Source organism: Gymnoscopelus braueri, assembly GCF_963280865.1.
Source record: "Gymnoscopelus braueri genome assembly, chromosome: 1".
Lineage (NCBI taxonomy): Eukaryota > Metazoa > Chordata > Actinopteri > Myctophiformes > Myctophidae > Gymnoscopelus > Gymnoscopelus braueri.
Genome location: NC_137603.1, coordinates 20,069,768 through 20,096,149, shown reverse-complemented (window position 1 = coordinate 20,096,149; position 26,382 = coordinate 20,069,768). Strand labels below are relative to the sequence as shown.

At 39.0% G+C, this 26,382-nt stretch overlaps 1 protein-coding gene across 1 annotated transcript in view; it reads left to right on the top strand.

Annotated features, from left to right (window-relative positions):
- Positions 1 to 344: 344 nt before the first annotated feature.
- The window catches only part of cngb1a (cyclic nucleotide gated channel subunit beta 1a), a gene marked incomplete at both ends in the record, with an annotated part of 34,710 nt that continues 8,672 nt past the window's right edge, over positions 345 to 26,382 (top strand). The window contains 25 exon segments of the mRNA XM_080432024.1: positions 345 to 415; positions 705 to 825; positions 1,047 to 1,083; positions 1,179 to 1,212; positions 2,734 to 2,806; positions 6,778 to 6,802; positions 7,020 to 7,101; positions 8,283 to 8,303; positions 9,365 to 9,422; positions 9,542 to 9,566; positions 12,132 to 12,205; positions 14,150 to 14,259; positions 16,604 to 16,656; positions 16,829 to 17,262; positions 18,079 to 18,287; positions 18,982 to 19,124; positions 19,620 to 19,868; positions 20,804 to 21,012; positions 21,671 to 21,721; positions 21,992 to 22,078; positions 22,851 to 22,915; positions 23,205 to 23,327; positions 23,555 to 23,696; positions 25,042 to 25,201; positions 26,169 to 26,266. Of these exon segments, the coding sequence (XP_080288150.1) occupies positions 345 to 415; positions 705 to 825; positions 1,047 to 1,083; positions 1,179 to 1,212; positions 2,734 to 2,806; positions 6,778 to 6,802; positions 7,020 to 7,101; positions 8,283 to 8,303; positions 9,365 to 9,422; positions 9,542 to 9,566; positions 12,132 to 12,205; positions 14,150 to 14,259; positions 16,604 to 16,656; positions 16,829 to 17,262; positions 18,079 to 18,287; positions 18,982 to 19,124; positions 19,620 to 19,868; positions 20,804 to 21,012; positions 21,671 to 21,721; positions 21,992 to 22,078; positions 22,851 to 22,915; positions 23,205 to 23,327; positions 23,555 to 23,696; positions 25,042 to 25,201; positions 26,169 to 26,266 (2,754 nt within the window).

The window sequence follows — 26,382 nt, the reverse complement described above, 5'->3', positions numbered from 1 at the left end:
TGTAACTACAAATATTGGTGAGATCTTCAATAGTTGATTTGTTGCTTAGTAATTGATAATCAAAAAATAATAATGATAATAATCTAAAATGTGTACCCAAAAGACGGTTTACATGGGGGGAGGAGAAAACAACAAAAGAAAGTCAACTTTATATAAAAAAAAAAACAACCTAGGACTAGGGAATAAAAACAATAAAAACTGTTGTGGGTGAGTGTGGTGGGTGAGACAGGGGGGTGTGCTGTTAGCTGGGGAAAGGTTTAGAGGGTGGGGGCTTTTCTGAGAGATTTGGGGAATGCATTCCACAGGCCTGGGGCAGCAAAATCAAAAGCCCTATCGCCCCAGGTATGGTAGTTGGTCCTGGGGACCTCAAGGAGGTTGGCGTCACCAGACCTGAGGGAGCGGGAGGGGACATGACGTTTGAGGAGTTCAAAAATTGTCTCCCCATTGACTTACATTGCACAGTGAAACAGGAGTCAAAGTCATTCTTTTAGCAAATAAATGAATGCTACTCCAGATCTTCTTCCTAATTCAAATAGTAAAATCAACATTAAGTTGACTTTTTTATTTGAATAAAAACATACCAATATTTAACATTATTTAAGGATATGGTTTATATTTTCATTCCTACTTCATGCAGAGAGTAGTAGATTACAGAGCATAAAAAGTGTGGCTACACAGACTGACCATCTCGTTGTGTGCTGCAGGATGTTGAGCTGGGTTGGAAAAGTGGTTCCCCAGCCCCCCGGGTCTCCTGCTAAAAGCGAACCAGAAACTCCACCACCACCACCCCCTCCTGTTAAACGCCCGCCTCCTACCCCAGAACCTGTAAGTCATGCTCTCTGTCTGTCTGTCTGTCTGTCTGTCTGTCTGTCTGTCTGTCTGTCTGTCTGTCTGTCTGTCTCTCTCTCTCTCTCTCTCTCTCTCTCTCTCTCTCTCAGAGAGAGAGAAATAGTAATACGTCAAAAGGAGAGCTTTTGATCACCTGACCATTTAGCGCGTTCATCGTTTTCCAAACTATTCAATAATGCTTCTAAGTTTCTTTACAGGTGAAGAAGAAGGTTCAAGAAGCACCCAAAACAAAAGGTAAGGCATCATTGGGACACATCTAGAAGCTCGACATAATCCGGTCACTCACCCTTCGCAACTAATCCAATATCACCTCCTCCCATGATTCACAGCTCCCAAAGCCGAGAAGGAAACTGAGGAGAGCAGGTGAGCCCTCTAACCCTAAAGTTTAGGACCATATTGCTGTCAATACAAGTCTGTTCACAGCTTTGGCCATATGTCATACTGTAGTCGTGGGAATGGGAGGTGACTTTGGCCTTCCCAACTGGCTTAGCCTCATTCTCAGCTTTTACTCATCTCCGAGGAGAAAAGCCTGGTCACGAACTTAATTATCTCGTTTCATTCACAGAGAATGTAAACACATTTGTAAAGCGTGTTGTATTTCCTTAGGCGACAGACTATATAGTCTGTCCTGAATGAAGGTCTAACGACCGAAACGTCGAATAAAGAGCTACATTTTTGTGCAAGATCCAGTCGGTGTGCGGGTCCCATTCTTTGGTCTAAACCATCAGAGATCTCCTCCATAAGTGATACTTACAACTATGAAAAGATATGTATGTGCAGTATGCTTGCCTGGATTCTATTCATTTCAGTATGGTTGCATGAGATAGATGATCCAACACAGTGAACATTATGGCATCTTCATTTTTGGTGAAAGTTACATTATCGCTACTTTAATGCATTTTAATCTGATAATAGTGCCTGGAGAAAATATAGATTTACAACGGAAATTTTACCACGTCTAAGTTTACGTACTTTCATGGCTGAAACTGCGAATGGACAATGACATGTATTGACAGCATTATGGTCTTTTAAGCCACTCAGGTCACTACACTGTTAAATCAAGACAATATTCCTAATTGCCAATGTAGATAAAATTCTACAAACCTTTGACCCACTTCAGTATTCAATGTCATTATACATTTAAGGTTTTGAAACCTAAAACATATAAATTGTGAACTTCTACTTTAGTAAGTAAACTGTGAAGTTCTGGTCAATATTCAGTGTAATGTATTTGCTCATAATATCGTGATTCTGTAAACACTCCTACAACTGAGACAGGACCTTTATTGTGACATGTACAGTAGCTACATATAACTCACTGTCATCACCAGATCTCTTATATTTACATAATTAATATTTCTTCATATTTTACATTTGTATTTCTATATTTTTGTCTTTGATTGTGTTTTGGTCTGCATACTGAGTTAACTTCCGTTTGTGAGCATACATATAGTATGACTTTGATTCTGGTTGTACACAGTAAAATCTTCAGTGATAATGTATCCATTTGTACCTGTGAGAGTGTACAAATGTACACTATCTGAGATTATGATCATCTCATGATTAACCCTGAGGTTTTTACTGTGTAAACTTCTTGTTTGGTCCAAGGGTTCCCAAAATGCAAAACAGATGAGGAGAGAGACCACTGTACAATGCAAAAAAAATAGTTGTAATGCATAGTTCAAATACATATAAGTTTACATATACAAAACTCTAGAGTTCTGTACTTGAATTGTGTTGCCAAGTAGTCTATAAGATTTTAAGTTTGTGTTCAAGAGACATAAGTAAAAATATATGTATTTGATGCCATTAAAACATTTTGTTTTAGCATTCCCCCTCTTCCTCTGTTTTGCATATTCTTCTCTTTTCTCACCATGTGTTCAGTGGACAACCACGGGTGTTGACATGGATCTCGCAGGGCATTGCCAGCACCCTGCCTCAGCCTGGAAGCACCAAGGTGAGTGCTGCTACTGTCTGTGTGCTCAGTGTCCTTGTTCGCTTTGATTATGAGTTCTTTCTGCATGTGATTATTATTATTGTTATTATTATTACATGTCTGTATGTTCTACTCCTCCCCTCTGCCTTCGAAATTCAGCAAGAAAATGTAGTAAGGTAATTCACTATGCATTTTGTGTTGTGTGTGCGTGTGCGTGTGTGCGTGTGCGTGTGCGTGTGCGTGTGCGTGTGCGTGTGCGTGTGCGTGTGCGTGTGCGTGTGTGTGTGTGTGTGTGTGTGTGTGTGTGTGTGTGTGTGTGTGTGTGTGTGTATGACTCATAAGTTTTCATGTCCTTGGGCCTTGTTTATCATAGCCTATGTCCTGTCATGTAACTGGAGGCTATAAGGTTCACTGATGCATTTTTTCTCCTGTGCTGTAGCTCCTCTGTGGCCAGCAATAAACCAGGAGAAGAGTGAGTACATACTAATGGCTATCTATCCGGCTTTTCCTAATATGTTGCCTTAGGAATCCAAGGGTCCAAGCATCCGCATGTTGACTGCACATTCACGACTGGCTTAAAAATAACATACATGCTTATTGCTTAGATTAGAAGACAGAAAACACACAGCTATACACCCAGTGATGTAAAGTAAAGCAATGTTGAGGTATTATTACTTTACTGGAGTATTTACAATTTTCAATACTTTATACTTTTACTAACTCCACTACATTTCAACAGCAAATATAATTTTACTCCACTTTAATTATTTGAAACCTTTAGTTACTAGTTACTTTGTAGATTTTGATTATTGAATCGACGCGTTGTGACACAAAGCGACGCGTTGTGAGATTGTAGATCTGTTATTTTCAAAGGATTTTTATAAATGTTATTAAAACTGGTGAATGGGATCTGCATAATGAGTACTTTTACTTTTGGTACTTTATGTACATGTTGATGCCAATACTTTTGTACTTTTACTCAAGTGAATTTTGAATACCGAACTTGTACTTGTAACAGACTATTTCTATTTTCTACGATAGGGTATTGATACTTGTAGTACTTCTTCCATCGCTGTATACTGTACATCAGTGGATGAGAATGACAGGGCTTGGTTGTTTCAGCAAGTAAAAAAAAAGAAAAGAAGCTTGAAACGCCTTCATTGTGATTCATAGCTGCAGCCTATACATTTTCAAGCTTTTAGTTGAGACAGTTGTCATAGCCATTGTCACTGGCATATAATTAATTAACATGGTGCTCTAAAGTGGGTCTACATTTGAAATTGGGCTGACCTGCCGGGTCACTCGGACCATGGTTTGAGCTCAATTCTATCAGCCAGAGTCATCTTAAATTAGCATGTTTTCATTAAAAATGAATATGTATTGCTGTTTATGATGACTGCTGTTTTAATGGACTTCAGAAAAGGAATGATTCTGAAATTGATCATAATATGAATCCAGACCAAACACGGGCTCGTTTCATGAACTAGTTTCCGCCACAGCTGCTTATCACAGTGGTTCTCAACCTTTTCAGGCTGTGACCCCCAAAATAATCCTTTCAACTTGTCATTGAAGTCAACCTGTCAGGTTGAGAACCACTGGCATTTGGCTTTTCCTCCACCAACAGCTGGCTGCAAATGTTGCTGCTTTCTACTTGGCTCTCTTGTGCCCTCTAGTGTACACCTAGGAAAGTTGTCAATCTAGTCAAACAGACCTGTGTTGCAAACTTGCAACTGTACTTGGACCGCTTGTTTCCAGTGTTGCCATGTCGGCATAATATAAGCGGTTTTGGGCTTGTTTTTCTGTAAAGTTGCTTGTAAATATTGATAGCTGCGGGTTGCAGTTTTTTGCTCTTGTTTCTTAAATGTAGTTGCTTATTTGGGCTTGTTTCCTAATGTTGTTTAAACCAGTGGTTCTCAAACATTTTCATGTCAAGGACCACCAAATTAATATGTATCTGTCTGCGGACTGAAAATATTTTGTGCCAGGGACCCGTGTACCAGATTTGTGTTGTTAAAATATTCCGAAAATAACAGATCTGTAAGAGTAGATCTGCTATTTCTCATTTTTTTATGCATAACATTTTTAAATATGTCAATCATTTCTTTGTCTACTAAATGTATTTGTCATATTTGCCCTGTGTAACTTTTGATCACGAAGCCTAAAAGGCAAAACAGAAATTCAAGTCATATGTTCCAATGTTCAATGTCAAAAACACAATGAAATAGTTAATCGCAATTATGTGTGTGACAGTTGATGTCAACTTAAATTTTGTAATGGTGACAGCCTGTGGTGGAAAGTAACGAAGTACATTTACTTACTGTACTTAAGTACAATTTTGAGGTATTTGTACTTTACTTGAGTATTTCCAATTTCCAATACTTTTACTTCTACTCCACTACATCTCGAGGCAAATTTTGTACTTCTACTCTACTACAATTATTTGAAAACTTTAGTTACTAGTTACTTTTCAGATATAAATTATGATATAATGAAACATACATTAACCACTTGAACCCTATTTTATACCTAGGCTATTTGAAAATAGCAGATCTACAAGCTCACAACGCGTCGCATCGCGACGCGTTGTGAGCTTGTAGATCTGCTATTTTCAAATATTTAGTACTTTTACTTTTGGTACTTTAAGTACATTTTGATGCCAATACTTTTGTACTTTTACTCAAGTAAAGTTTGGACTTTTACTTGTAACAGAGTATTTTTATATTGCAGTATTGGTACTTTTACTTAAGTAAAGAATTTAAGTACTTTTTCCACCACTGGTGACAGCCTGGGGTTCAAGTGGTTCATTTTCTTCTCCATAGGCAAGCGGGTGGAGTAATTGGTCGGATAAATCGGATTGTTCAGGTTCTGGAAACAGTTGTTCCACTTCCACAGCCTGCAGTCAGGGAGCAACCAGAGCCTCCTGAGGTGACAGAGGTAAATGTTTAAAATCCAGTGGTGTAAAGTAAATAAGTCCATGTACTCAAATACTGTTCTTAAGTGCAATTTTGAGGTACTTTTACTTTACTGGACTATCTCCAATTTTCTATACTTTTACTTCTACTCCATTACATCTCAGAGGCAAATATCGTACTTTTACTGCACTACAATTATTTGAAAACTTTATTTACTTTGTAGATTTTTATTATTATTACAAAACATACATTAACCACTTCAGCCCTATTTAAAGCTCACAACACGTCGCGATGCGACGCGTTGTGAGCTTGTAGATCTGCTATTTTCAAAAGATTTTTTATACATTTTAGGCATAACTTTATAAACTTAAATTGTGAAACATGACATTCTGCATAATGAGTACTTTTACTTTTGGTACTTTAAGTATATTTTGATGCCAATACCTTTGTACTTTTACTTACTGTAGATACATTTTGATTACTGGACTTTTATTGCAGAATTGATACTTTTACTTGAGTAAAAAAATTGAGTACTTTTTCCAACACTGTTAAAATCCCTTGAAAAGCTACTAATGCACAGTGGACCAGTAACTGTACACAAGATAAACCTTTATTGATCCCCTGAGGGAAGTGCAGGAGTCATAGCAGCAACAGCCGTAAGAATGAAAAACAGCAAGGTAGACCTTTATTTATCCCACAGGGTTAATACAGTTTCAGTTTGACCCAGCTGATGGCTGCTAGGATGGGCATGATGAGAGCTCGGCGGGGTGCTGTTAAAGTAAAGTGTCTTGCTCAGGGACACTTGCCCCCAACAAATTGTTACAACTCTTATAAGACTGATGAATAGCTTTTACAATGCAGCTTTGCGTGGATATTCTCCACCATACACAAAAAGGCAGCAGTCTACAGTCACTCACCAGGCTGTACCTGGGCACTGTAACGGCACAGTTTTACTACTTTAACAACTCTTCATCGTGCATTTTCAAAGGCAAATCCAGGGTTTCCACAGCACTGAATTACATGACTCAAATTAGCTTCATGCTTACTCTGTCTAAATGTTGTTGGTTTTCCTCGCACCAGGTTTTTTTATTGGCCGCAATACCAGGTGAGACATTTTGAATCAAATATTAAGTATATGTTTGTTTGTTTGTTTTAGTTACTTAGTTACTTAGTTACTTAGTTACTTAGTTACTTAGTTACTTAGTTACTTAGTTACTTAGTTACTTAGTTACTTAGTTAGTTTGTTTGTTTCATTAGAGCCATATATACAAACCAGATCCAGGAATGCTGTTTGTAAATCCATATGGTCCTCCTCTCTCTAGATGCAGAGCCACTGCCTCATATTCCCGTGGTGGAAGTGGTCACGGACAACGAGGACGACGACGACAAGCCGTTCCCCCCCAGGTATCTGTCTCTCACTTTCAGTTCATTCATCAATGCAGCTGTTACACTGGGAGCAAACAATGCAGTGATGCTAACTTGTCGGGAGCCACTCCACAATGTGGACCCTATGGCCAATTACATTTTTCCCTCTACACAAAATAATCTTTGCCGAAATCTACAAGCTCATGCGTTGTGGTCCGATGCATTGTGAGCCTGCAGAATGGCTGTTTTTGCAGAATGTTTGCCTGTTTTTGCAGAATGTTCGCCTATTATGACATGTCCAGAATAGGGATGCTATGGGTTCCTGCACTTAATCAGCAAGGGAGCAAATGTGAGGAGAAGAGGGAGATAATTCTACTTGTACTGTGTTGATGGTGATAGGAAAACGTACAACATTCTAATGTGTGTGTGTGTTTGTGTGTGCATCACAGAGTGATTAAAAGGATAAAGCATGCCATTGAGAGCTTGGTTCCTCAGCCTGAGATCTACATCCTTGCAGATGGCACATTGGCAAAAAAAGGTAACACTCTAAACCAGGGGTCTTCAACGTTTTCAGGCCAAGGACCCCCTAGCTGAGAGAGAGATTAAGCAGGGACCCCTAATATTGTATAAAAATTGTGTTTCAGATTAAACTTTTGTTGTGAGCTTGCAGATCTGCTATTTTAGGCTAATATAAAGTTCTCCTCAAAAGGGATGCTAGGGTTCAAGTGGTTAAGGTAAAACATTTTTATCATATCACACAAAGATTTGGCTGACCCCCTGTAGTAACTCTGAGGACCCCCCAGGGGTCCCGGACCCCCTGTTGAAGACCCCAGCTCTAAACCATTTTATCTCAGTCACAGTTGGCCCTGATACTTCCTTGAATTTCGTATTTTGATTCAAACGTCGCGGTTCATCCAGAACACCAATATTTTAATACAAATGTCATCACAGGTTTCCTTCCTTCCTGCAACAAAAAGGTTGTAATGGTTCAGTAAAGGCACTCTCTGTATCACAGTGCTTAGCTTTAGTTCATTATAGTGACATGATGGGTAATGGATGGTACTGAGAATGTCTTATATTTGTTTAGGGGAGGCAAAACCACCCGCAGAAGCAGAAAAGTAAGTCAGTTTTGATGCGTTTTATTTCATTCACCAACACGAAATGTTCAAAGCACACAGCCAATGTTCTCATTTTGCTCTTTTTCCTCTATTGTCTTTCAGTGAGTCTGAGACCCAACCCAAGTAAGTGAAAGACTTCTTTCGGGTTACTAATCAACCTCTATTCTTTTAGTAACACAAAAATAAATTGACATTTTCTGCTTTAAAGGAACCTACCAGTCATCTTCCATGTTTAGCCCAGTGACTATGATTCACTCTGTACTTACTGAAGAGTGCAGACCATTGTCCAAAGCATAGCATACCATAGTTTTTTGTCTTGTTGTCGTTTGTTTTCATGCAAGGGGTTGCCATTATTTTCAGTAGCTTACGATATGAAAATCAACACGATTGATTGAAATGAACTTACTTGAGATAGGCAATAGCTCTTTTGTTTTTCAAAGTTATGTAGTTGCATTTTCATGCAGTTGAAAGTGCAGATTGATTTGAAAAGTGTAGCCAGAAATAGCCCCTGGAATAAAGATTGAGTTACAATGAAATTCAAACAACCGTGACTCTTTAACTATGACTGAAATATCAGCCAAAGAAGCAGATAATTTTAAGGTGGTTTTATCACCTGAAAGTTTGAATAAAAAAGTGGCAAATTCTGGTAATTATTCCAAAATATAGCAAACCATGGTATGCTTTGGAAAATGGTCTGTATACTGTGTCCGTAAGTGAGATTAGTCAATGGACGGAACATGCAATGGTCCTTTAAAGCAGCACTATGTAACTTTTCTCTTCTACCCCGGATTTGAACTCGGTTTCCTGCACAATTGCTGACATTTTTACCATTGAGCTAATAGAGCCGACATGCTTGCTCAGGGGATAAATTGAGTCCTGACCATCAGGTCAAAAATTGTGTCAGATCCTGTGTCTAGGTGAGACATGACCTTTGACACGATCTAATTTACTTAAATCGTAGTGCTTATTTTATTCATATGTTTATTTGACAGGGACAATACAAAAAAACTATGTATCAATTTATAAAAGCATGAAACCGAGGCTAACATACCTGCCCCGAAAACTTTGGGGTACAGAAAATATTGCTTCTGACTTTATTTTGTCACTGTGTACAGTAGGTTGGAGAATGTGTGAATTGAGAGTATGTGTGACGCTGTGTAACATCTCTATTTCACGCATCATAGTGTGGTGGGCTGGATCGTCCAAGAGTTTGGTCGCATGTTACCTCAGCCTGCAGGAAAGGTGAGTCACGAGATTCTGTCATTCTTTACAGGAACATATGGGTTAAACACAAATATATCTTGAAAAAGCAGATTATATAAATTAATTAAAGAAACATTCCTGGGTTTGTTCCTCCATAGGATGGCACAGATGAAGTCCAGAACAGTAAGTAGAGCCTTTTTACAGATTACCCCGCTCTGGAAAACCCACACATACATAAAGCACACTTGTACATATGCAACCAATTGAAAACAATTGATTTATATTAAAAAATATATATATATATAAAAAAAAAAATATATATATATATATATATATATATATATATATATATATATATATATATATATATATAAATATTCTAAATTATTTTATTGTTATTATTATTATTATTATTATTTTATATATATATATATATATATATATATATATATATATATATATATATATATATATATATATATATAGTTTTTTACTGGGATGTTCAGTAGATTTTCAGAAACAAACGGCCCATGCAGTCTCACACAGATGATGAAAACATCAGAGGAGCTGTTTGAGCTCATGGGTGGATTAATGATGTGATTGGCTGACTGATTGAATTGATTAGTTGGTTGGTATAAGTAGGGGGGCGGGGCTAGTGTCAGTGGTGAGGCAGACAGACTCTAACCCAGGCTCCTCTTCTCCTTCTGTTTACAGGGGGGAAGGCACTGAGGGCCTCTTAGAATAACAGGAGAAGGAGGAGTTGGTGGGACTCAGGAACACACAAATGTCACGTCATCAGTTCTAGAGTCTGAAAGTTATGCTTTCAAGTTATCGCGCAGCTATGGAAACATAATTAACTTGTTTACTTTTACTCACCAAATGTCACTGACATAAACACCTGGAATTCAGTACGATGGGGAACTCGTAACGTACTTGTACACACATAGAATATGAAGCTGATTGAAAAGGTTGTGTAAAATAGTATTTTTGACAATTATTCTCTAATGATTTTTGTTTTTTATTGTGGGATGAATTTTACTAAAAGTAAATTAAAATGTAATATTATATGCCTGAAGATCTTGAGTGGGCCTTACTGTTTACTAGTTCATCACGATGGAACGTCAGTCAGCTGTTACAGATAATACAAATCTTAATTAGCTAGTACTTCATGTAAGAACAGCATGGAGAGATTATTTGTAGTGCAACTTGTGTGTTTTGTTTGCAAGCTATAAATGGGCAGCTACCATGTGTAAAACGCACAATAAATGTTCACGAACAATAAAATTTGTTTGAAAATATGAGTGTGCTCGTGAAGTTGTTGGGTAAATCTGGGTAAACATGAATAGATTAGAGGAGAATCGGTTCATGTCATGTATTATCAAATCAGTCAATCAATCAAACGATCATGATCAGTCTGTCTGTCAGTCAAACAATCAATCAATCAACCATCCATATTAAATCATCCATCCATCCATCCACCCATCAATCAAATGTTACATCGGTTTGGTTTAAATCTTTTTTTTAGACTTTTGACCGTAACCCAGTTACCTCCAAAATGTAATCAGGTAATATAGGGACTACCGCCCACCACAAAAATAATATGTGTCACTGACTGTATATCTTAGATTTTGGATGTGTGGTGTGTGGATGGGGATATAACAACACTCATTTTAATTTGTACAATGTATATCTTCTATTTTGTATGACCAATACAGTATTATGCAGTATCATGAGGCTATATACCTTCGCTTGTGTATGCAAGGTTTGACAATAAATGCATAACTTTTAAATCACTTTAAAACCAGGCAAGTGCACACCGAGGCACGTAAGGCTCGTGAGGTGCAAACTACATGCAGTGCTCCATCCGAAGCCTTGGTGGATAGAATAGGTTATCACGTTAAACAAATTGAGCGCTCCCTTAACCCGTCTCCGCCAATGTGCGTCTGAGCTCAAGGTGTCCGACTGCCATCCTAGGAAATAAATATAGGCCCTGGGACACCACAACTTTCCCAGCCTAGTTTCCATTTAATGACTTGAAGAAACAAAGTCATTCTTTAGCAATGACATTAGCTGTGTTAACTTCAAGACTTGTATGTGACTGTGGCTAGCTACACAGCAACTGTATAGTGAAACAAGCCAAAATGGTTGGACTGTAAATACAAACCCAGAGAATCGGATGAGCAGCACATGGGAGGTGGTATACTACAAGTTGTTTATTTCGGATATTTAGAAAACAATTTCTGTTAGGCTCAACCCAACATTAGGTTTACAACATTAGCTTTTACCATTAAGGTAAAACTGGTGGGAGGATTGAAAGAACCAGATTTTGAAATGTATGTTAGATAAATTGACACATTATTCCTTGATCTGCCTGCTATAGCAAACCATTACATGTAATGTGTAATGCATTCTGACTGTTAGGAGTAGGGTAGGGTTCAGAATGTACAGTATCTGTTTTGAAGCTCCCATTCAGTTGTCATGAATCTGTCATAAACTGGAATTCAGGTAAAGTTCTGAATATATTTGTATTGAACTCCTTGGTACATGATGTACTACAGGTATGCATATAACATAACAGTAACACACAACATATACATACATTATCTTTTGTAAGAATTGGGTGTGGAATAATGGAACACGCACACGCACGCACACGCACACGCACACGCACACACACACACACACACACACACACACACACACAAACTACGTGACATGTCTCAGTTAACATCATTCAAAACCCATCAGAATTGGTGGTGGAGGAAGTGGCGACCAGCAGACAAGTGGCCCCACAGAAGACGCAGGAGTCCAAAGCCAACGAGGTGAGTCTGGCTCATAAAAGGCATTCATTCACTTCAGATCAGAGAAAATGTTTCTTTGGATTTCTCTCCCTGTGTTTTACCGCCAGAATATACATTACTGTACTGTACTGTACTGCAGTGGTGTAAAGTAACTAAGTACATTTACTCAAGTACTGTACTTAAGTACAATTTTGAGGTATTCTTTGCTTTACTGGAGTATTTTAAATTTTCAGTACTTTTACTTCTGCTCCACTACATCTCAGAGGCAAATATTGTACTTTTACTCCACTACAATTATTTGAAAACTTTAGTTACTAGTCACTTTGTAATTATCAATTATTACATTATAAAACTTACATTAACCACTTCAGCCCTATTTTATACCTAGGCCATCCGGGGGCCACATGCGGCACCCACCTTCACTTAATGCGGCCCGCAGGTTAATATTCAGAATACTGATATATTATTGATTTCAGCTGTTACAATTCCAAACATGCAAACATGACCCGCTTTAATTACTTCAGTCTATTTTAGTAGCTTAAAGGGGTAGTTCACCCCCCAAATAACTTTTTTTCTATTGATTACTCACCCCATGGAGCCTTGAATTCATGGATATTTTTTTGTTTTTGTCGCATTCCTTCCTTTATTATTTGATTATAATAAATTTAGCCCCATTGATTCCGGTAGGAGACACAAATGCATTTGTGTCTCCTACCGGAATCAATGGGGACACATTTATTATAATCAAATTATTGGCTTAGGAATGTGACAAAAACAAAAAAATATCTATGAATTCAAGGCTCCAGATGGTCAGTAATCAATAGAAAAAAAAATATTTTGGGGGTGAACTACCCCTTTAATGACTAGTATTAAAATTATATTGTCTTTGTATTTGTGTCCAATGTATTTGTATTTAAGTTCAAAAAGTTAACATAAGTATAACTGAATGCATTTGAAATTAAATATAAATTTAACTTTTCAGGATTCCAATTCAGAAATACCAAAAAAATAATCAGGATTCCAATTCAACAAGTAGCAAGAATAGCAGATCTACAAGCTCAAATCGTGTCACACTGCACACGCGTTTTGAGCTTGTAGATCGGCTATTTTAGCTACTTTTGTGTGACAATAGCCCGACAGTATATATGCAATGTGGCCCTCTGGAGTGAGTGTGGAAATACAGTGGCCCTCTCCATCATCAAAGTTGCCCACCCCTGACCTAGGCTATTTGAAAATAGCCGATCTACAAGCTCACAACACGTCGCATCGCGACGCGTTGTGAGCTTGTAGATCTGCTATTTTCAAACATTGTAGTACTTTTACTTTTGGTACTTTAAGTACATTTTGATACTAATACTTTTGTACTTTTACTCAAGTACATTTTGAATTCCAGACTTTTACTTGTAGCGGAGTACTTCTACATTGCAGTGTTGATACTTTTACTTAAGTAAAACATTTGAGTACTTTTTCCACCACAGCTGTACTGTACTGTACTGTACTGTACTGTACTGTACTGTACTGTACTGTACTGTACTGTACTGTACTGTACTGTACTGTACTGTACTGTATGTTGCACTATACAAATGCTATTTTATTGTTGTACATTCAGCTCCATAAACACAAAGAATGTTTGAACCACTTGAACCCTAGCATCACATCACGTTGAGACGCGTTGTGAGCTTGTACTGTAGATCGGCTATTTTCAGTGAAAATGGAAAAAAGGACCAAGTTACAGAGACAACTCAGGTCAAGTTGACTAAGAATAGTGTTTAAGTGGTTTTAAAATATACAAAAAAGAATCTTCTACACTCCTATACGGGAGAAGAAACAGTATATTTTGGTGGTAAATGTACCTAAATTATATTTGTGAAAATATATTTCAAGTGGCCAACTTGGTTTTCAGAAACATTTGTGTCTATTTTGTGTACTTTATGCAGTGCCCATGAAAAAGATATGTGTTTGCAGGAGCGACTGAAGGCCACTCAGACTGCGAAGGAGACAGCCAGGAAAGCAGAAGCTGCAGAACAAATGGAGATGGAGATAATCATAGAAACACATCAGGAGACTAATGAACAGTAAGTCTCACAAGGACACACAGACTCACATGCTGAAGAGTACACCTGGGGGTGGGGGGCTCCCCTTTGGATCAGTGGTACAGTAGATGATTGATTTTCCATACGGGATACCTGGATTCAAATCCAGGTGGTTACACACACTCACACAGATGTACACACACACACACACACACACACACACACACACACACACACACACACACACACACACACACACACACACACACACACACACACACACACACACACGTCCTCTCACTTCTCCCTCCTGTCTGATCTATACTTCATTGTGCATCATGTTGTGCACCAAAAATAGCCGCTATACAAGCTCACAACATGTCGCAGCAACTATGTATAAATGTAACTTAACCCCTACACACATCCTACAAACAAATACTCATGCTCACACATGCAGCGCCAGCAACACATACTGTACACACACACAACTACAACTACTTGATAGCCTCGTTTTGATTGCTACTGTGTGATGGTGGTTGCATAAGTGTGTAGTGTACAGCTGTGATGGTCTCTGAATGGAAGTGTCAGGGCTTCAGCTTCTAGTATAGATATATTGTGCTGAAATACAACCACCAACCTAGCGCTGGACTGAGTTGGTTTTCAGGACCTGATGGGAGGTGATTGTTCTTTGACTAAAGGAAGACAAGGGGGGTGTGGAGGGATGGGAAATCAAGCAAGAGGGGAGAAGAGGTATGTGGATGATTATGTGCTAGACAAGGCGTACTGTTATTGGAAGGGCGTGATATTTCCTCCCTGTGTGGGACAAGGGTAGGCTCAGTGAGGTGTGCTCTCAGACGTGCTGGCTCCAACTAACGTAGTGAATGTAAAAGTCTTTTCTCCCAATCTTGAAAAGTACTATGTAGGCCTGAGTCTTGAATAGAAAGAGTTGATCAAGAGTTGATCATCAATCGTACACACTCATGCATGCACTCATGCACGCACGGTCGCACGCACATACACACAAAAACAACACAGATGCACATAACACTCCCACCAGGACATTGCATCTCCATGGAGACCTCCTGCCATAACTGTCCTGACGCTGTTTGTTTTGAAAAGGCTGCCCAAAATCCCAGAGGAAAACGAGGAGGAACCAGAGTAAGTCTGACTTTACTTTTTGTTCTTGCATTCTGCCCCAAATCCCTCCCTGCAAGCAAAATCAGGTATAGGATACTATGATAGCAACCACTGAAACCCTACATATACTTGTTGTACATCAAATAGTGAAAATAGCCACAAGCTGCTATTTTCTTATGTTTGCCTATTTTTCCCAAATGTTCTCCGATTCCCAGAATCGTCACGTGAGGGTTCATGCGGTTAAAGGTGTCACAATAATCTTAATGGTGACCTTCGACCCCGGACAGTAACATGTATTTTACTGAAAGCTGCACTATTTATTTTCTTCGACTGTTAACTAACCAAAGCTAAGCTAACAGAGCTAAGTCTCTTGCTACATGTGAAACATGAATGACATAATGTGATGCTTTTTGAAAGCTAGAAAGCTAGTTCCTGTTTTTTCTTTGCTTGCAATGCAGATTAGGCAATACTATAGCATGCTCAATGCTAACAGTGCATTATAATCATTGACTTTCCTAACATGGCGAGATAGTACCAATTGTTGTTTTACTGTATGCTTATGCACAACCTGTTTGTCCCCTCATGCACACATTCACATTGCAGAATTTCTGGGAGAGTGATGACAGTACAGTTAATAAGAAGATAGAGTGCCTCTTCCAGCAAGAGAGAGGTGAAAACAGAGATTAGGGCCAGTAAGAGTCTTGGAGAGTGAGTTATTGTTGGGAGTCACAATACCCATAGGAGGTGGGAGTCATTGAGCAGATTGTGAAAACAACGATCATGATAGAAATCAACAACTTACTGGTCATGCAGGATGGTCAGCATATTGATGGAAATGTTGTTATTCAGGCTTTTATAATGACAGAGGAAAGTTTAGAATCTGTGCATCCATAGAAGAGAGTGGCCATCCTAAAGCAAAGAAACAAAGAACATGTTTTGTTCAATAACAATCTTCACAAATCCACACACATTTTAAAATGTTTGAACCACACAGGAAATGTATATACCGCACTCTATACAATATTCTAAGCATGCCTTCAAAATTCATTGAAATATTGATGTGTTTTTGTCCTAGGATAATGTTAACTATAGGCTTTATATTGTAAATAAATTGAAAACCTTGTAGTTTAAAGCATTTAAAAATCTGGTGAAGGAACCCATTTCAAACTCATTTCTGGCCTACAGAATTTGTATCTATCAAAAGGATAAAACATGAAAATGAGCTTATTTCCATTGTGGTCCTCATCAGGTTGGATGTTTGTCCCTCTGAACCACTTATTGAAGAAGAGGTTGGATGTGGAGGTAAGATTCAAGAGTTTTACAACAGCATCAAAATAAATAGATGCCGAAAATAAATGTATATATTTTTTAATTAATTAATTAATAATTCTGATGTAGTCACTTCAATATGCAGTTTAGCACTGCATTGTCTTATCAACGTATCATTGCTTCCCATGGTTGTCTCTCTACCCAGTTTCCGCCACCTTTTCTCCAGTAAAGAGCTTGTTGCTTCGAATCCCCCGCATTGCCAAGTGCCTCCCAAACCACAAACAACTGCAGCACAAAATGAAACACAGCGCTTCTAAACTGTCCATGTGCAGCCTGCTGCCGGAGCTGTCCCAGATTACACAGGAACTGTACCAACTAACCAAGCAGGCCAGACAGTGCTGCCTCAGCATTGTCAACCGACTCAATTGCCTTAACCGCCCAGACCCCTTCTCAGCTAGATTAATGCCAGTCCTCATACAGCAACAGCACTCCCTCGTAGAGACACCCACTTTGTGTAGAACAACAAACTCTGACGTGCCAAAACAGCACCTTCCTGCCGACCATAGCTTGTTCTTTGCATCTCTTGCCATCACGCTCTGCACAGCTGCACTGTTTGTCAATGAGCTGCAAACCGACCAGGTGACCTCAATGTTTTGGAACTGGATGTTGTGCTGTGCTGTGCTGTATTGTGCTGTGCTGTGCTGTGCTGTGCCACGCTGTGCCACGCTGTGCCACGCTGTGCCACGCTGTGCCACGCTGTGCCATGCTGTGCCACGCTGTGCCACACTGTGCCACGCTGTGCCACGCTGTACTGTGCTATCTTCTGTCATAACCCGAAAACACTTTATTGTCAAAGTAGCGTTCATTCAGTACATTCAAGGAATGTGCTTTTGCTCCAAGTTTGGGAACCAAGTACAATTACTTTGTTACTATACTTCAGTACAACATTTATGTATGCGACTTATAGCGAACCTACTTTTCCATACATGTAACAATTAAACATATACTGTTCTTCTCTTGAAGCCAATGTTCTTAAGTATTACAGTGGTTTTCAATACAAAATGAACAATGTTAATGTTCAAGACGTAAACAATACACAAGTGGATAATCAGATTAATCAATTATAACGCGTCAATCGTTAATATAAATAACAGAAAACATTGCTAAGAAAATAATCTATAGCCACCCAGGTGATAGCTATTAACAGAATATATGATGGTCACAATGTGTACAGTATACTGAGAAGAAAGTACCAAGAGTCCAAGAGTCCAATGCACCAGAAGCATTGGTGTCTGACCAGTTATGTTTACAGACCACACTCTATTACCAATGTCATGTAGGCATGGTGAATTATGAATGTCTGACATGTGCAACTTAATTTAAGAATCATGCTGTAGTCCTAACCGAACAACATTTTCCTTAACATGTTACAGCACCTATACGGTATTATGTTAGCTATGTTACCGATGGTTTGAGACAGTTGGGATGTGTTCCGCAGCCAGCGTAACTCCCCCTGAGGTGAAAGTGGAGGATGTGGATAAAGACGCCGGGGTAGTCAGAGGCATGAACATCCCACTGATCATCACACCTGAGATGTCTGTAGAAGAGGCTGATGAGATGATGAGGGCCAAGGCCTTGTCCAGCGAGGCCAGCCCAGAGGACGAGTGAGCCAAATCACACAAATAACACACACGTGCAATGTGCATGCACAAAAACACACACATAAGCAAACCTCCTGCAAAGGACGGGTGAGAAACATTACATAGCAAACACAACACGTGCAGCACAAACCAAGGTTATAATAGTTTTGGATTTTTCATTTTAGTTTAGTTTTAGTTCTTTTGAATATTCTTTTCTAATTCAATTCATTTTAATTAGTTTTTAGAGCTAGTATTTATTGTTTTTTATTTTTGAAAATTCTAATAGTTTTAGTTAGTTTTTATTAGTTTTAGTGTTAGATTTAGTTTTTTTTATAATTTGGGTAATTTGTCAGGTGCACGATTGAAAAGGTACGTATTGTGTAATAAAAACGTAACAAAAGTTACAGATGAACCACGAACCATCCACAGACGAAAACTAAGGGCATTTTGTCTGTAATTTCAGTTCGTTTTAGTTAGTTTTGTAAACACACAACACAGTTTCAGTTAGTTATCGTGAAGTTTTTTTATTGTACTTTTATTTTTTTACTATAATAACACACAAACCATCTGAGTGCAAAGGATAAATGGGAGAAATTGTCATTGATCATATACACATAAACACGCATGCACAGGTGCACACACACATACATTCACTCACAGATACAGCTGTGTTATCTCAGCTATCAGTTCTCATCCATCCTCTTGTTCTGTTCGACAGGCTGAGTCCAGCACCAGCGCCCGCTTCGGGCAATGCGTTGCTTAATGAGCGGCTCACTGAACTCCACAGGCTGTTTAGAGAGCGAACAGAGAAACAGGTAGAAAGGCTGGTGGACCCTGATGATTCTGAAGACGAAGCCGAAGGTACGTGCCTGACAGACAGCAGAGTGCCTCTGCTCTTTGTTCACCAATTAAAAGCCATTATGGCAACAACATGGCAAGTTTAAAATCTAAGAGACTAATGTGCTACCTTACTTAAATAACAAAGTGAAACATTTAGAAGAGTCTGCACGTCAAACCCAAATTGTAAACTTCATCCTTTTTCCTGATGAAGGCAGCACTGGTCAAAACATTGCCACAATAAAGCTTATGGGAGCTTAATTCAGTGTGAACATTTGTTTTTGTTTTGTTTGCTTCATTTGTAAATAATGAAGTGGCACCCATCTGTGGCATTGCGTCTTTATTTTCTGTTTTTCAGTTGAAAATAAATAATTTGTCTATGACCCATCATTTGACAAACTATAAATTACCCCATGTACTGTAGCTTATACTTGATAGAGCTTAACCTATATACCTTGATATAGCAGCAAATTTAAACAGAACATTTACGTTTGTATATCTTCTGTCTGATCTTCGCAGCCCCTAAAGCTCCCCCTGCACCTCCTCCTCCTCCTCCTCCGCCTCCGCCTCCCCCACAGGAGGAGAAAAAGGAAGAACCAGCAGCTGAAGAAGTGGAGGAGGAGGCAGAGTTAGAGAAACCCTATGAGCTCTTTGGATACCCAATCAAATTACCAAAACTGCCCAAGCTGCCCAAGCTGCCCAAGTTGCCCGGCTGGCTCCAAGCTATACTGGATTATCGCTTTCCTTCAAGCATTGACCCGTTTACCGGTATGTGGAGTTCAGCGGTGGAAAAGTACTCACATTTCTTACTTAAGTAAAAGTATCAATACTGCATTGTAGAAATACTCTGTTACAGGTAAAAGTACGGAATTCAAAATTTACTTGGGTAAAAGTACAAAAGTATTGATATCAAAATGTACTTAAAGTACCAAAAGTAAAAGTACTACAATGTTTGAAAATAGCAGATCTACAAGCTCACAACGCATCGCATCGCGACATGTTGTGAGCTTGTAGATCGGCTATTTTCAAATAGCCTAGATATGAAATAGGGCTGAAGTGGTTAATGTATGTTTTATAATATAATAATTTATATTTGAAAAGTAACTAGTAACTAAAGTTTTCAAATTATTGTAGTGGAGTAAAAGTACAATATTTGCCTCTGAGATGTAGTGGAGTAGAAGTAGAAGTATTGAAAATAGGAAAACCTCCAGTAAAGTAGAAGTACCTCAAAATTGTACAGGTACAAGTACAGTACTTGAGTAAATGTACTTACTTTACACCACTGGTGGAGTTGAACAGATCTGGCCATTTTTTAAGATGTATTTTTGGGCTTTTATGCCTTTCTTTGACAGGACAGTAGGCTGACAGGAAATGGGGGATATAGAGATGGGGGGGGGGGGGGTGACACGCAGCAAAGGTCGTCGGGATCGGGAGTCGAACCCGCGACACGCTGTCAGGCCTGGATTAGCAGCCTAGGTGCCCAGACGGTTACGCCAACCATCCGGGCCGATCTGGCCCTATAACTTTACATATCTGAACTTCTGAGCTGAGCTGAATTTAATGTAACAGAATTGAACTTATCCGAGCTGAGCTGAGTTGACTTCAAATTGAACTGTACTGAGCTAAACTGAGCTGACTTTGAAACAGGAACTTGAGACTTGACTTAAATCTGAATTGTCTTACCCTCCTTTTGTTCTCCATAGATATAATGTATGTGTTCTGGCTGCTCCTCGTGGTAATGGCGTGGAACTGGAACTTGTGGCTGATCCCTGTGCGCTGGGCCTTCCCCTACCAGACCGCAGAAAACGTCCACGTGTGGCTGCTTATAGACTACACCTGTGACCTCATCTACATCATAGACGTTGTCGTATTCCAGCCCAGGCTGGAGTTTGTCCGCGCTGGAGACATTGTGGTCAGTTAAATTGTCAGGTTTCTTTTTTTCTTTTTTATCTTTTTTTATCTTTTTTTTTATATTTTTTATCTTTTTTTAATCTTTTTTATCTTTTTTTTATCTTTTTTATCTTTTTTATCTTTTTTTATCACTAAATGATAAATGATATCACTAAATGTAATACAATTAAAACCCGGGAACAGACAATCACATATGTTGCCAGACATCATCTCATACCGTATACAGTACAACAGAAAGACAGTAAATAAGATGGTAAAATGAAATGAATCTGTCATGGGGATTCAGGAGGGAAACAGCTAGCAACAAAGTAGCAGCAAGTCTCCCTTAATTGTGGCCAGAGGAACCTTTGGTATGAAGTCATGATTTCCCCCCTCACCGTCTCCCCTCTATCGCTCTAAAGTTTTCATTTAGACTTCAGAATTGTAAGTTGAACTAGGGTTCCTCTTAAGTGTACCAATCGTATTTCGTTTTTCTCTTTATCAATTGAAAATGTTAAACTAGCCACAAACCTAATATAAAAGCATTTAAAAGTGTAATATTAGACCAATGAAATGTAAACAGTAAGCTACTGAGTTGAACATTTTAACTGGGTTGCACATGTAAACACAGGTCTTGCGTCAGACACACGTAAAACGTTCTGAATCTTTTTACATTTCAGAATGATAAAAAGGAAATGTATGAGCACTACCTGACAACTGAAAGATTCAAGGTAAGATAAAAACTGATACTACAATACAGGTAATCGGCTGCGCAAGCCCTTGTGGGCTAAGTATTCCTCAGAGATTCGGTACAGCTATAGATTTATTTTGGTCACATGGTATACGTATGTTAAGCATTGACATTATGTTATGACACTATATTGTGGTTCTTTCTGCGTATGTTGATAGTCCTGCAGCAATTTCCTTGTGTGTATGATGAACACAAATGTTGGAAATAAAGTGCTTCTGAATTCTGGGATAAGAAGGTAACTATTTTACAGATGGATATGATATGTCTATGTCCTTTGGAGATATTATACTTCTTCACTGGGGTCAACAGTCTGTTGCGATTCCCACGTCTTCTGAAGGTAGGGGATTTTTTTATTTTATTTGTTGCCATATAGAACAGTTCATTTGTATGTATGTACAGTATGGATGTACTATATGTATCTGGGTCAAAGACGAGACGTGCACATTTGTTGTCTAGAGGCCATCAAAAACATCAATAGCTAAAGATTGAACAGGGAGGCCATGCCATTATTAGACTCTATGGGCCCTATTTTCTGGAGAGGAGAAGGGCGGAGTACCCTCGGTGAAGTGGCCAGGAGTTTCACACAACAGTTTGTTTTTTGTGTCCGTGCTCCTGTCCATGAGAAATGTACAAATGTTCAATGATGTCCGGAGATGAGCCAAATACAACCTGGCAGTATTATGTAATACTCTAGTAGACCAATCAATAAGCCTTTTATAAAGGAGAAATATTATGGATATCATGCCCTAAACATGAAATGTTTTACATATTATGTATCCCCAAAAGTTGCAAACAACACACACCCTACTGCACCTCTCCTCCTACACCAGCACAGAGCGAGTCCCCATAAATAATGCCAAACACAGGGAGGAAGGAGAAAACATCCCACTTCCTCTCCAGAAATGGTCAATTCACCTGTCTCATGCCACTCCTGCCCCAAAATAGGGCCCTGTGTCTACTTTTGTTAGTTTTTTTGCTACTTGCAACTTTTCCTACAATAATTTCTACAACAATTATCCCATTTCTTCTTGACGAACATCAGTATGTCATTTAATGTAATAAAACGGTGTGTATTTATGATTGTGACTGAAACTATGTCTAACTCCCAGTATATGGTCTTTGGCGAATTCAACGACCGCGTCGAATCTGTGATGAAAAAGGCCTACATCTACAGGTAGCACATAAGAACTTTCAGCCATATTTTCAAATTGCACACCTCATAGATTACATTGTCTAACTATATTTATTGTTGTTTATACGTATATATATATATATATATATATATATATATATATATATATATATATATATATATATATATATATATATATATATATTATGTACTATATTATATATTATTATGTACTATATATATATATATTATTATTTTTTTGTTATCATTTTTACCTGCAATCCATGATTCTCGTGTTTATTTATTTGTAATTATTGTCATTACTGTTCAGGATCGTCCGAACCACACTCTACCTGTTCTACTCTCTCCATATCAACGCCTGTCTGTTCTACTTCTTCTCTGACTGGGAAGGACTGGGTTCTACCAAATGGGTCTACGATGGCAAGGGCTTTGCGTATGGACAAACTGCTTTTATTTCCATTTTGTCATTGTTGTACTATGAAAACATAATCCAAAAAACTAAAAACTAAATATATTTCAGAAGAAAATACAGGTGGAAATGTTTTAAAAATTCAAATAAGAAAAAAAAGAAATACAGATTCTACAATGACAGAGCTAGACATCTGATTATATAATTTACCACAGTACATGCAGTGATCATTGGATGTTTTGTTTGTGCAGTTACGTCCGCTGTTACCTCTATGCCGTGAAGACTTTGATCACTATCGGAGGCTTACCAGACCCTCAAACCGTGTTAGAGATCTGCTTCCAGGGCTTCAACTATTTTATTGGCGTCTTTGCCTTTTCCACCATGATTGGTCAGGTCAGTCAACCAAAACCTCTTCATCTCTGCTAGTTCACTTCGCTTTGCTGCTTTCATTTACAGAATGCGTGCTCCCAGCTTCCGACGCCACACTGATATCATTGTTTCGGGATAAACACAACAACAACATATCACATGTCACCACAATACTAGCCACAATACTAGCCACAACGTGCGCGATGAATTTACGGGTGGCGTAGGCTACTTTTCATTGCTCACTACACATTTGCCTCCTCGGGCCATAATTCATTCCACTCACCACATTACGACCACACCGGACGGGGAAACACTTTGGCACCGTTTACCGTGAGCACACCCGAGCGCCGACGGCCACACCCAACGCAAAACGAGGCGCCCGCCATTGAAATCTGTCCAGCTCCAAAAGAAAAACACACGCGAGCCCATCGCTTCTACCCTCGCTGATGCTTCAACTTTCGCTTCGCTAATGTCTCTATCCCACCACACTCTATCCCACCACACTGACGCTAAAATGTGCATCATTTTCGTGGCATGCATCTCCCAAACAATACATTATCACCCGCGACAACGTGTAAACGCAGCCTCGAAAACCACCGGCTTGCCAGTCAGTCAGGATGCCAGGTTGGAGAAAAAAAAAAAAACAAGCGCCAGAAACAAGCAAGCAGGTTCATGAAAAAACTAAAGCCAGAGGGAGCAAGACGGTGGATCTATATAAATTATATACATATCAATATGGGGTCCGAAGGAGTCCGCGATGTTTCGCGGGGGTCCCCCATGTATTTTTTATTTTATTTTATATATATAATTAAAAAATATATATATTTTTTTCTCCCACGATTTTGTAACCCCAAAATAAGCCAGCCCTCACTAGAGCCCCGTGTGCGGCTAGGGGGCAGGGCGCCCGTAGGGCGCCCGGACCTCTAGTTACATTACATTACACACACACACGTGCACACACACACACACACACACACACACACACACACACACACACACACACACACACACACACACACACACACACACACACACACACACACACACACACACACACACACACACACACACACACATACATACATCCGTCACCATGGTTACAGCCCCCCAAGCTATGGGAGGAAGTGGTCCTCCTTGGGGCCAAAAAGGTTTGGGACTATTGCTGTACAGCACAGCACATAACCCAAAGTCTGTTAATACTTTGACTGCACACATCCCCGGGTATGGACTACTATACAGTATATACTATATTCTACTATTACTATTACTATACTATATTATACTGTATATTTTTGAGAGAAAAAAAGGTATGGATAAGGTTCAAAATATGACTCTTTTGTGGTGTGATATGCTTTAAATGTGGGTCCAGATGAGAGATGTGGTGGGGGCTGCAACTGCGGGTGAGAACTACTACAGATCCTGTCTGGACAGTACCATCAACTACATGAATTCATACTACATCCCCAGTACAGTCCAGAACCGCATCAAGACATGGTACGACTATACCTGGAAGAGCCAGGGCATGCTGGGTAAGAGCTAATTTATACTCAGATACTCAGAAATAATATGTTCTTGTTGAGCATAAACATGGAAATATAATATATGTCTGTAATGTGTCATAACACAATATAGACATGCATGCATACTGTATCTACTATAGCTACACTTTTAATTATCCATAAACAGACTTGATAAAAAGTGTTACATAATAACTCAATAATGAATCATATCACTTCTTGAACACAACATTTACATTACACATACAGTACTGTACACTAAAAGAGAAGCTAATGAAGGTGACACACCCCAGCGGGCGAATGAGAGAGCGCAAATAAAACACAGAAAGTAAAGACATAATGACCCACTTTAGAGGCCAAACACTGTAACACACTGTCAAACAGGGACTTTAACACTTTAAAGGTTTAATGACATTCACTTTTACACCACATTCAAAGTCTTTGTCCTGGTCCTTCAAAAGTGTACAAAAAGTTTTAAGTGAAAATTCCATTCCAGTGATCAATGGCAGGTGTTTTTCTCTCACATTTCTAAAGCCTTTTCAACTGCAATGAAAAAAGAAATCTTTGCCTGCGGGTGTCGCTGGTGAGGGATTTTGCCTGTCAATCATCGCCTCTGCTCCGCCCCCCCCAAAGGAAAGGATAGGGGAGGGGAGGGGCGAGGAGGAGAGTGGGCGGGATTAATCGACTGTGACCTCACTGTCGAAGGGCCAAGCTCAGATTACTTTTCAGCCTAATTATTCAGAAAACCCCAGACCACAGAAAATCCACTGAATGTTCTAAGTTCATTTTTTTTGGGTGTAATTGAGGTCATAAAACCCCAAATAAAACATTGAAAATAAAAAAAAGTGAAAATGAATGTCATGATACCTTTAACGAGGATTGTTACAATAGCAATAGCTATTTTTTTAAATAAACAGAATTAGGCATGGCTTTTAACTTTGAATTGAGTTGACGTCTCTGTACTGTCTCTGTCATGCAGATGAACTGGAGCTGCTCATCCAGCTTCCACTCTCGATTAGGATGGACATTGCCTTAGATATCAACCTATCCATTATCAGTAAAGTAGCCCTGTTTCAGGTCTGTAAGAGGGAGAAATTCACTCTCACAATCACACGCACACAGGCACGCACACTCTCATGTGTATGCACGCAAGCATACACAATTGCACATAGATACACAGATTTACATAACAC